General features: G+C 39.2%; 1 protein-coding gene across 9 annotated transcripts in view; it reads right to left on the bottom strand.

Annotated features, from left to right (window-relative positions):
- Positions 1-11,752: 11,752 nt before the first annotated feature.
- The window catches only part of GPAM (glycerol-3-phosphate acyltransferase, mitochondrial), a 40,393-nt gene continuing 39,438 nt past the window's right edge, over positions 11,753-12,707 (bottom strand). For all 9 annotated transcript variants that reach the window (XM_073354370.1, XM_073354373.1, XM_073354374.1 and 6 more), the window contains one exon: positions 11,753-12,690. In XM_073354370.1, the coding sequence (XP_073210471.1) occupies positions 12,574-12,690 (117 nt within the window). In that variant the 3' untranslated portion in view covers positions 11,753-12,573. The remainder of the gene's footprint in view (positions 12,691-12,707) is intronic.

Raw genomic sequence — 12,707 nt, 5'->3', positions numbered from 1 at the left:
AATCCATCTCCGGTCGTGTTCTGCCCATGGGGTCGCTGGGGAAGCACCTATGTGCCCCACGCTTGCTGGCTGCACTGTGTGTGTGGTGAAGTGACAGGCGTTGCAACTTGTCAGCACACTCACTGTACGGTACACAGAGCGCGCAACATTGCAGTGGGCACTCAGCTGCCGCTGCACCAACCCTGCGGGCAAGAGGACTTGATCAGAGACAACTTTACCCAAGCTTGAGAGGGTTGGGCTGATTTCAGACCTGACCCAAATCCAACACCTGTAGTCCAGTCCTGTTGGATTGCAAGGCTCTATTCCCTATTACGTGAGTGAATACTATCAAGTGCAGCTGAACTGTGAGATGTGGACTAGAAAACATTCTGTACCCTGGCATTCTGAATCCATTCCTTAGAAGTATGATTTAGCATTTCTATTGCATAAGCCACCTGAGGACACCAGAGATTAGGACCCCATTGTACTAGGCACTGTATGAACAACACAGAAAGCACTCAATGTAAGATTTAGACAGTACACAAAACGTGAATAAACTAACAAGTATGGGGTGGAATGAGGAGGGAAAAAGTAATAGAGATTGCGAAGATCAGCTGCCAAAGTGCTCTCAATAGTCAAGAGCCATTATGCAATATTCACAACAACAGAACTGCATTTTGAAACATTAGTGAATGTGCCAGATCATCTATCAATGACTATAAAGTTTGGGCAAGTCACTTCACCTCCCTGTGCCTCAACTTCCCCATCCATAGAATATTTATTTCACCATGTGCTATTAATAACCATCAGTTTTTTGAGATACTCCAAAGGTGTCATGCAAGTACGTACCATGCAATGTATCATTGCTTCCCCAAGCAACGCAGTCGGCATTACTTACTGTTATCTGTCTGATAAACACCGATGTAGTTTTCAGACTCCTTTCCTCTATCCATTTGTTATATTTTAAAACTTAACATTTTATTCAGAAAAAAAATATTACTAGATTAGTCTGGATCCTTCCACAAAAGAAAAACATATACTTGGGGTATGAATGCCATTTCACTTAGAATTGGTCCAAAAAAATCCAATTTTATTTTTGGAAATAATTTTGAATGAAATCATTTTGTATAAATTTTTCATGGAACATACTGATTTTTTAAATGAAAAATTCAAAATGAAATAAACATTCGCTTCAGATTGTAATTTTTTTTTTGGTTTAGTTTTAAAAAATAACCATTAATTTAGTCTCTTTAGACCTGACTGAATCCTCAATCGTGACATTCGGAGTTTTAAAACCCGAAACAAAAATGTTCTTTTCCTTTCAAAAATATTTGCCAGAAATTAAATAAAAATGTTATTTCACCCACTTCCCTGAAACTGCATTGTTGACAGAAAAATATTTAGATTTAAAAAAAATAAATCAACCAGCTCGAATCTCAGTGTCTGGATTTTGAAGTGAAGTTAGGTCCCCAAATTGCAATGATAAATTCTTGGGTAACTAAAGCAAAGAGCTACAACAGAGAGACAAGTATGTAACGAAAATGAGGAGCAGTTGGATAAATCATCGTGACAATGCTGAGGGACTAACCCTATGGCAAGAGGGAAGAGAAGATTTAGCTGTGGGAACTGGAGGCTATAAATGGCAGGACAGAATGAGAACAGCAGAGTTCCTGATGATTAACTGTAATTAAGAGGGAATATAAACATTAAAAAGGCTTTTAAACACTTCTGACTGGTAGTTTAATTGGTCTTCCCCATCCTGCAGAGCTAAGATAGGAAGCCTGATTCCAGAAGGTGCCCCAGGACATTGCTACCCTAATTAGGCATCAGCTAAATTTAGCGAAACACATACTAATATATCGAGAAAATGAGGCTGCACAAACTTTCCACAAAGTACCACAAGCAAACTGCTTAGCTGAAAGAAAAAACTCACACCCAATGGCTTAGCAGCCCTTTCTCATTCCCATTTGAATCCTGCACACACAAAGGCAGGAAAGTTAGCTCGGGTATGGCTAGCACTACTCTTCTTCTGTTTGGGTGACTAGAAAAGGGATGAGGAGAATCTGAGGGGAATAAGGTGGGTCCTGTTAGTTAGAAAAACTAATTTGAACCTGACAAGCACAATAGAGACAGGTCAATCACCAATAAAATTAATGCAGTTGAGGCTCAACTGTCGCTTAACAATTTTTTGCTGAATACTATTTGTATTGCAGCAGCACCAGTGAGCCCCAGCCATGGACCAGATTTTCAAAGGTAATTAGATGCCTAAAGATGCTGACAGATGCCAGGTTGGACTTTTAAATATGCCTAACTCCTAATGGGAGTTAGGTGCCCTAGGTAATTTTGAAAATCCCACCTATCTGCACCTTTAACTACCTAAATACCTTTAGAAATCTGGCCTTGGGGCCCCATTGTTCTAAGCACATTACGAACACAACCATCACAAGACCCAACACACTACAAACAAACACATCCATCATAGGACCCAACCACATCAGCCACACCATCAGGGGCTCATTCACCTGCACATCCACTAATATGATATATGCCATCATGTGCCAGCAATGCCCCTCTGCCATGTATATTGGCCAAACTAGACAGTGTCTATGTGAAAGAATAAATGGACACAAATCAGACATCAGGAATGGTAACATACAAAAGCCAGTAGGAGAACCCTTCAATCTCCCTGGACATTCAATAACAGATTTAAAAGTAGCCATCCTTCAACAAAAAAACTTCAAAAACAGAATTCAAAGAGAAACTGCAGAGCTACAATTCATTTGCAAATTTAACACCATTAATTTGGGCTTGAATAGGGACTGGGAGTGGCTGGCTCACTACAAAAGCAATTTTCCCTTTCTTGGTATTGACACCTCCTCATCAGTTATTGGGAGCGGACCACATCCACCCTGACTGAATTGGCCCTGTCAACACTGGCTCTCCACTTGTGAGGTAACTCCCTTCTCCACATGGGCCAATATGTTTTATGCCTGTATCTGTACTTTTCACTCCACGTATCTGAAGAAGTGGGTTTTTTACTCACAAAAGCTTATGCCCAAATAAAGGTCTTTAAGGTGCCACCGGACTCCTCGTTGTTTTTGTGGATACAGACTAACACGGCTGCCCCCCTGATACAAATGCAAAGGCAGTCCCTGCCTCCAAAGACCTGACTGTTAGATTCTAGTGCAATATACACTAGCACTCCTCTGATTAAGACTCAGGATACACCTATATCTTAAATGCCACAGTTGAACCACTGCAGCAGCACTGGGACAGGCGATGTTCTCCCGTTGGAGTAGGTAATCCATCTCCCCGAGAAGCAGTAGCTAGGTTGATGGAAGAATCTGCATCAACCTGGCACTATCTACACCAGCTGGTAGATTAGCATTGATACATCTCTCAGAGGTGAGGATTTTTCACACCCGTGGAGACATAGCTATAACAGTGTAAACTGCTACTGTAGTCCGGGCCTCAAATCCAAGAATAGGAGGAAGAACATTTCAAAGCAGTCACACCCGCTACACCGGGCATATACCGCATTAACAAGCCAGCTGAAACTATGTTTATTTCTAAATTAGGAAGCAAAGATCATTTAAAAATATCTTTAAACTTCACACATGCATCAGAGAAAGTGTGTGCACCTTTACATGTCATGTCCCGATCTCCAACTGTGCCTTGAAATGGTTTCTCTCCTTATTCTTGCACTTTATAAATACAGCTATTTTTGTTTCATTTTCATCCTTCCCTCTTTTCTGAACAATTAAGAGAGGTTCAACCCCTTCCACCTCAAAGGATGAATTTAATAATTCACTGAAAAATGTCTATTACCTGTCTTTTAATAGATTGTAAATTCTTCAAAGCAGGGACAAAGCTGGCTACAGAATTTAGCCATACAACTCCCACTAATTTTGATGAGATTTCCATAGCTAAATCCACTCATTCACTGGGTATGAAAATCTCACCCATTGTCTTTTTATGATCTGTAAATTACCTACAAGACTTCTGGGCGCTGTTAATAAATCAAATGGCATTACTGGTATTTCCCCCACCTCTTAAAGCATTCTGCTCTCTACAGGTGGAAAGTGCTAAATATGATTAAGTTCCTGGGAGTATAAAAAGTCTTACGTGGTGTGGAAGAGGGTGATATTGTTTTCAGGTCCTGAAACTGGGATTTTTTTTCCTGTATTTATGCCTGGATTGAGAGATGTTACTCACCTTCCAGCAGCGAGAATTCTTATCGATGGAATGGAACCCTGGAGTTTCACAGGTGCCATGAGGTCATTCCTTTTCTTTCATTCTTTATGCTTGCTACAGAATGGCTGAATGCCTGGCTCAAAGAATTTATGCTAATAGGTAAATAAATAGTATTAGATAGGAAAATACTTATCACTGTATGCAGATGATCCAAGTAACGAATACATTGTGCCTTATAGTTTTAATCATCAGCTTTTTGGTACACCTCTGTGGCTTCACTCTAAAAAAGGGACTGCCTAAAGGTTTTTCTAAAGAGGACATGACAGACTATGCAACTTCTAGCAAATATTTTGGAGTACATGTCCAGGCAACCCTCAAACCTTCATAAACCACCCTTCTCTGGCGAAACATCTACAAAAAGCTTATTGAACAATCTCATCTTATCCTGATATTCTAGACTTGGTATCATTTAAAAATGAATGTCCTCCCCTGTTTAAATGATCTTGTTCCAGGAATGGCTTTTGAGCAATCTTAAGAGATTGCAAAATAACTTCTCAATTGGCATGGGAAGAGAAGGGAGAAAAAAAAACAGTGGAACTGTTACATCAAAAAAAAAAAAAAAAAAAAGCTAGTGAGAGTTTTAACCTTCCTGACTTATTTGTTTTACTGAATATTGTATTGGTACAAGAATGATAAACAACACTGAATCATTATGGATCAGGTCTACACTGTTAGAATATATTCCTTATTTACCATAGTTTAATTATATTAAATCCACACGTGCATTACACTATCAGGCTGAAAGCAGCTAAAATTCTCAAATATGCTCCTATTTTCTCCCTTCTGCCACACTCCTTTGTGCAAAGACAAAGAGGCTGAAGTCTTGAGACAAAACAATCATGAAAGCAACAGCAGACTTGCAAAAAAGTTCATCTTGCGTTAAAAAAATACCTCATTGGCAATTTGGAAACACCGCAGACTGACAAATATTTTATGTATAGGGACAGACAGATTGCAAGGTCTTTGGGTAAGGGGCTGTCTCTTTGTCATGGTTTTGTACAATGCCTAGAGAATAAGGGAGCCCTGGTCTCTAGGTGCTACCTCTGTACAAATAATAAACTACTCTATCAACCATCTTAATATGGGATAGCAAAGAACTTGTCTTATAAAAACAATATAGTATGGAAATCAATGCTACAGATTTTATGATTCTATGATTTATGCCAGAAATGTAACTGAGCAGTTGGCCCCCTTCAGTATATGGTAGGGCTGTTCAGTTCAGATCTCGTTGGAACAAACAGCCAAACAAAGCAGCCTAACCCTTCTAGGCTCTCTCGTACAAATCCATCTGTATATTGCTTTACTGGATGTAGCCAACAAGCATCCTTGCAGAAAGGTGAACCCTTTCATGTACTTAAAACTGCTCCCCACAGGCTTATCATTGCAGCCCAATTGCATAACCTTCCTATTCCCACTCTGGGTACCAGGTGAAGGAAAACACATGAAGAAAGTGATCAAATATCTGGACACTCAGCTACTTCTCTTACAGAATCTGACACCCAAGTAGCAAAATCATCTGAGTTATTGCTCTTCGCTCCTATGTCACATAGGAGACCATATGGAAGGGTAAGGCACTGGGCTAGCTATCATTAACCTTGGCAGGTATCCCCATCTGCAAAATGCTACTGCTTTTTAATGCATTTAGACCTACAGGTAAAAATATGCTAACGGTATAAGTGCTATAATCATTTATGCAAACTACTTGTAGCAATTATACCATTCGCATTTGCTTGAAATCATGCATTGTATAATTATCTACACTCTGCTTTTCTTTCTGTAACTTTCAGGAAAAAAACCACAGATGGATTTAAAACCAGAAAGGACTTAGCGGACCATCTAGTCCAACTGCCTGCATAATAGAGGCCACAGAATGTCACCCACTAATTCTTGCAAGGGAGAGGATTCTTCTTCTCAAGACAGAAATTTCTCTCTTCTTGGGCAAGTTACATATGTTTTTCTGGTGAGCTGCCCCATCCGTGAAACAGGAATAGTACTTTGCCTAGCAAGTGAGAGGCCTAATTAATGTTTGTAAAGCAATTTGAAGTCCTCTGTAAGTATCATACAGATCAATGTGTGAGATAGGATCTTTAACGTATTAAAAGCCAAGGGCTACTGAAACAAGGTCTTGTATACAAGAGAACACCACAGGACTCAAATCAAAAGATCCTTTTAAATCAGCATGACAAGATTTTATTACAAGCAAAACTGAATTTTTGCTTAATTCAGAGATAAAGGGTTTAATCTAACATCTTGGGTTTTAAAAGATTGGGAAGATGCAAGACATTTAAACAGAAAATAGCCTCTATATAAGGTTATCACTGATAAACATTATGTTTTACACAAGCCATTAACAATAATTGCATTTTAGTTTCCTATCTAAGCCTATTGTTCACAAATAATAGGCTTTTGCACCTTGCCTGCATGTGAATGTAGCTAGAGGCCTCTTACAAAATCAGTTGTGGATAAAAGTTCAATTGTTTTGCACTCAGAGTGAAAGAAATACCCTTTGGGTAAAAATTTGCTAGGTAGGTATATTACTTTAAAGTCCTACTCAGGCTTATTCATGTATTGGCTGGGTGCTGGCAGTATTACCATAAAACACAACATAAATTTGTAAAACAGTTTGCAATTATTCCTATATAAAAGGCTGATCAGAAGGATCAGAAATGTGAGTCTAAACACAAGTATGTCTACCTTGACTAGCTTACCCAAGCTAGCTTGAATCCAGCTAACATGGGTAACAATAGCAATAAAAATGGGACCATGAGCACTTGAGGGCAGGCTACCAAGTGGAATACATATCCAGGGACCACGCCAAGCTTATACTACCCCTGCTGCTGTGTCTTCACTGCTATTGTTATCTGCATTCACTGGATTAAAGCCAGTTTGAGTAAGCTAGCCCATGCAGAGCTTTTACTATGTAGACATACTCTCAGACCAGTTTGGAGTGTGGCAGGGGAAAGCAACAGACTCAAACTGTAAAGAAGTGTAGTGGCCAGTTTTGGTCAAGCAAGCAGAACTTACAGCCTCCGAAAGGGAGCAACAGAACTGTGAAACAGAGCCTTTGTGCACAGGGGAGAAAGACAAAATGGAAGCACTCTGCTCTGGGACACGATATGCAGCAGAAACTCAAGAGGATGTGTAGCCAACTCTGCAGCCTCTGAAACCATTCAGCTCCTGTAAACACCCCCACTACAGAAGAGGCCCCCTCATCTATGATCCAATTCAGCAACCAACCATCAACCGTTCTCCCACTGCTCCAGCATGAGTCCCACCACCAACCCCAACCCACCTGAGGTCTCTTGTTCTAATGCACAATCCACAATCGTTTGTAGAAAATGGTGGGTTATGGGACGATTGACTTTTATGGGTCATGGACCAACCAATCAAAAAAAAAAAAAAGTAGAACCACTATATCTGAACCACTAGCTTTAGGTAAAAGTTGTATTCTTATTTTAAAGCTGTTTCATCCATCCCTACAGAGCAAATGGCTACCTTCAACATATTATGATGCAAATACATTTACAGCAGAAACCCAAGGTGAGCTGCCTGTATATCAGAAGACACCTCAGATGGCTCTGATGTTTGAACAGAGATTATTTGTGGGTAAGCCTACATTTAGGTCCCTGAGGTCATGGAATCCGTGACTTTCAGAGACCCCCCCCCCATGACATTTTCTGCTTCAGCCCTTGGGGCCGCGGGTCTGGAGCTGGCAGCTAGCGGAGCCCCAGCAGGGTTCCAGCGACGGTTGACAGCCTCCTCAGGGTTCCAGCAATGGGTGACAGCCTCATGGGGGCTGGGGGAACCCCACAGCTCCCAGACATTATGGTGGCAGGAGAAACTATGGAGCTGCAGCAGCAAAAAAGGTCACAGACAGGTCACAGCTTCTATGAATTTTTGTTTATTGCCCGTAACCTGACTTTTACTAAAAATAACCATGACAAAATCTTAGCCTTATTTCTGGGTATGACAAAATGTGCAGGCGTATGCCCAGCACTCAGATGAAAACAGGCTGACCATAAAACTCCGAAGTCCGCAAGGCCCATGCAAGAGGAACAGAATGGCTGTTGGGTCCATTACACAGTGCCTCAACATTTGATAATACAGATTATTCATGGAATTTGCGTAAAGGGTCATTTAGTCTCTCTCTCTGCCAGCGTTGGGTTGCTCCCAAAGAAGACAGTGCTTTGGCCCAGCCTAGTTTTACATATCTCTAGTGATAAGACTTGCACCATTTTCTTTGCAAAATTAATCCAAAGAAGAGATTTTTCTTGATGCTCTCAGCCTAAATATATCTTTTCTTATTGGTTTCCCATAATTCCTTGTACCATCCTACATTATTCTCCTCGTCATACAAATAAAGGAATGGCTACACTGGATCAGACGTTGGTCTATCTAGCTTAGTACCCCATTCTGATGATTGCTAGTACCTGCTGTTTCGGAGGAAGAAATCCTGCAGTAGGCAGTTAGGGAATAATCAGTGCCCAGGATGAGGATTAGTAATTTATATTCGGAATCTCCCCAGTCCCCCATCCAAATAAAGTGCTAAGTACGTTCGTTTCCATTAACTCACAATACTTACGAGAGCAGACTTCCATATGTTTAACTTAAGAAAATATTTGGTGGGGAAAGAAGTTATACAGAGAATTGTTTATTTTACCAGTTTTTTAAATCTACAAAAAGTTGTTCGGTGTCATACTAGCACAAAAAACGTTTTAATTCGTTTATTAAAATAAAACTACAGTATGTCTCTGTGCTTCTTACGACAGATACAATGTTACATGTAACATTAGCAGTTTCAAAGTACTACAGGCAGGACTCTCAAATACAGACACACCGTAGCTATATTTTACAGCATCTTACAAGAGAAACAAGGTGGGTGAGGTAATATCTTTTATTGGACCAACTTCTGTTGGTGAGAGAGACACGCTTTCGAGCTACACAGAGCTCTTCTTCAGTCTGGGAAAGGTACTCAGTGTCACAGCTAAATACAAGATTGAACAGACAGGTTAGCACAAGCAGTTAGCACATATTCTAATCATTCAAGGTAAAGTGGCCAGTTAACACCCCTCTAGTCATAAGACAAAAAGGGGGGGTTATTGGGTTACAGGTTGTTGTAATTAACCATAAATCTAGTATATTTATTAAGACAATGATTTGTAGTGTCTACACTACACCAACAGAATTTGGTCCAGTAAAAGAAATTACCTCACCCAATTTCTCTAAGATCCCGGAACCGACACTGCGTAGCATCTTCCAAGATCATTTTAGTTTTAAATGGTATGATTCTGACACTCCTTTACAGAGCAGGCAGTTAGTTAATGCTCAAATGCACTTTTGAGCTAAAGATATTAGAATAATGCCCATACTATCAAAGATAAGGGATGTAGGCTTAATATGCAGTCACTGGTAGGATTCAATATGCTAATAAACATACAGCTCCTAAAAAAAAAAAAAGGAGGGGTGGACAGGGGGGAGCTCTACACCCAACTAATAAAGTTCACAGGACATTATGTGGGAAGATTTCTTATGTTTATACTTTATTGATAGACCCTAATCCTGCAAAGACTTAAGCACCTGAGTAACTATGATCATGTGAGTAAAGTGATTTGTGTGAGTAAGTCTTTAAAGTATTGTGCCATTTCAGGTCCAAATGCTTATTTATACTGATAAAAAATGATGAACTCTGAATCCGTTCTATACATCAGCCAAGGAGGCTTGAGAGTTTAAAGACTCTAGAGGCCCAAATCCAGTGTAAAAATTTTGTAGTGTTACGACCAGTCAAGTTTTTAATCTATGCACTATATTCAGGGAAAAGCATAACCACTGCATGCCCTAACTACACATGCCTATAGACATACGTATACATGTACGCTGCAGAAAGCAAAAACTTCCTGTGTCAGCAAATACATATGCTGAGGTTTTCAAATTGCAGCTTTTTACAGGTTTTAAAAGCATATTTTCCCCTCTGTTTACTGTAGGTATTAATGTTTATTCACAGGCATGTTATCTAACGCACTCAGCACTTTATACGAACTGGAATTTTAATAATCTAATGCAGAAATCATCTTTAATTGTGACACTTAGCAGTTACGTTCTGGTGACCATGCTGGTCCCTACACTCCATATCTATCTAAATTAAGCAGAACATTTTCATTAAAATTAGTCAAGTTTCAACTGCTTCATATTGCTTTTTTTTTTCATTTAGGTTAGCACACAGTCTTCAGTAAATCTGAAGTATATTCTATACTGAAGTGCAGTAAACTGTGAGAAGTTATTTATTTATAAGCACCTCGTCTGTTTGACCTTAAATGGAAGCCAACAGCAATCTTAACAATTGCTAAGCAGAAACTATATCTAGTTAACAAATAGTGCATATTAACTAGGGTGAGATGAACCTGTACTTTAAGCAGCTGGTCAACTTTCCTAGGATGGCGTATATTTCAGTCACTATCCTGACGAACAAAATAGACGTACATAAAAACAAAAGCAATTTTATGGTCAGCTTTTATCTCTAAATCAATGTAACTCTGGTTCAGAATTTCTTCTTTTAAATGTTTTAAAGCACTGTTTAGTGACAGAAAACATGCATAATAGTTCCTGTCACAAAAAAGAAGCGATAATACTAACAAACCATACTCTGAAATTTTCACTATTAATAGCATTTAATCAGTAGATGTATAGAACTTTTTTATTAACAAATGTGCAGTAAAAACAAGTTACTCCGAAAGCAGACTCAAACTGCATGCAGCAGTTCTATGCTCGAGTACTGTGCAATGCCTCTGTCATTCAAGTGAGCTTTTCCCATTATTACAAACGATTACATTAAATCACAAATTTTGTAACCATAGTGCTTGTTTTACCTGCAAGGACAGGATGGAGGAGTTAAGTGAAACACTACACTGATTGAAATGTTTGATTTCTCACGTGAAAAAAAAGCAATCCAAACAAGAACACACATTTCACCAACAAACCAGCTCCACCTCCCATAGATTTATTGCTTCAGCTAGTATCAGCTGAGTGAGACTGCACTACAGGATTAGGGCTTGTAGTCCGACCTGCACCCATGGGGAATCAAACTGAAGTCCGCGGGGCCCCACATGGACACAGAGGGCCAATCCTAAGGATAAGGTTGCAAAATCAGGGCCGCCCCCCCCCCATTTTTTTTTTGCTAAGATAGAACCCCCAATATTAATTTAAAACTCCCAATTGGAACAAAACCAAAAATAAAACATTACGACATTTTTCTGTTTCCAGAGGTCAAAGCAATTTAAAACTGCTCACTTTATAACTCAGCAGGAGAAAACAGAATGGGAACATACTTTTCTTCAGTTTAAAAGGAATTAGAGAGTTCAGTTCTACAAGATTGCAGTGTTACTGCGGAAAATTTCAGAGAAAAAATTAAAGTAACTTTACAAAATAAAATGCCAACCAACAGGTAACAGCACTGGGGGAAAAAACCTTCTGGTTTGCCAGCTACCCTTAAATTATATGTTTAAAACAAAAGACTGTCACTGTATTAGCTAAACAACTCTTTTTTATTAGATACAAAATGTAAGTGGTTAGAATACATTCATGTTTTAGGCAAATTAATTCTCTATTTCTATTAGGGGTAAGGGATAGCAAGCCCTAGTAAAACTGTGCTATCACATACTACCATGACAACAGCGTTTAGTGCAATTTACCATTGCATTATGCAGTCCCGATAGCACTAGTTTGCTACTCAATGGATTGTTATTCTCATTAAGATTTTGGCATTCATTCTAGATGCTAACAATTATGAAAAACTATGGCTTTTTCCATAAAGTATGCACTGTCCATGCATATCTTTATAAACCATTTATTTTAAACAATAAACCGGATAGGAATGAGATGACAAATTTTCTGAAGTAACAGCCTTCACGTTACTTTTTTTGTCACAAGCAGTGTTTTTCCTCTAAATTCAAGATCTCAGGGCTAGCTATAAATCACTAATATCTGCATTTGTGCACCTGTCACAGTCATTAGTCTTTAAAAGTAATTATGTAAAATGTAACTCTGATAAAATGTCAGTTTTCATTTTAATTCTAGTTTTAATATTTTTTTTGCTGCAAACACGACTGATCGCTTGCATCCAAAGTGTTACCTGTTGTATTACTGTATTATCACAGCATTGGGACCATCAGAAATCCACAAATGCATACATAAGAAGGCACTGTCTTCCAGTGGTTCAAGTCAGATAAGACCTTACCAAACAAACAAGGGCACCTTATACTCTGAAGGACTAGCAAATGCCCTCATGTTTTGAACCAAATCTCAGAACCTGGTTTCATCTCCCTGGCAAAAGGTACTAAACGTGGTCTACAGTACAATGAAACTCAGGATGAATTCCAGTAGTTTTTGCCGGTTGCGGTGAGGTAGAAAAGTACTGCTCAGTTCCAAAAAAGTCTCTTTCTTTTGTTTTGTCTCCTTGAAAACCTAGAGGGAAGGATGAA

Source organism: Lepidochelys kempii, chromosome 7 (genome assembly GCF_965140265.1).
Source record: "Lepidochelys kempii isolate rLepKem1 chromosome 7, rLepKem1.hap2, whole genome shotgun sequence".
NCBI classification, from domain to species: Eukaryota; Metazoa; Chordata; order Testudines; family Cheloniidae; genus Lepidochelys; species Lepidochelys kempii.
The sequence above is the reverse complement of the archived record's forward strand: the minus strand, read 5'-3'. Positions and strand labels throughout refer to the sequence as shown.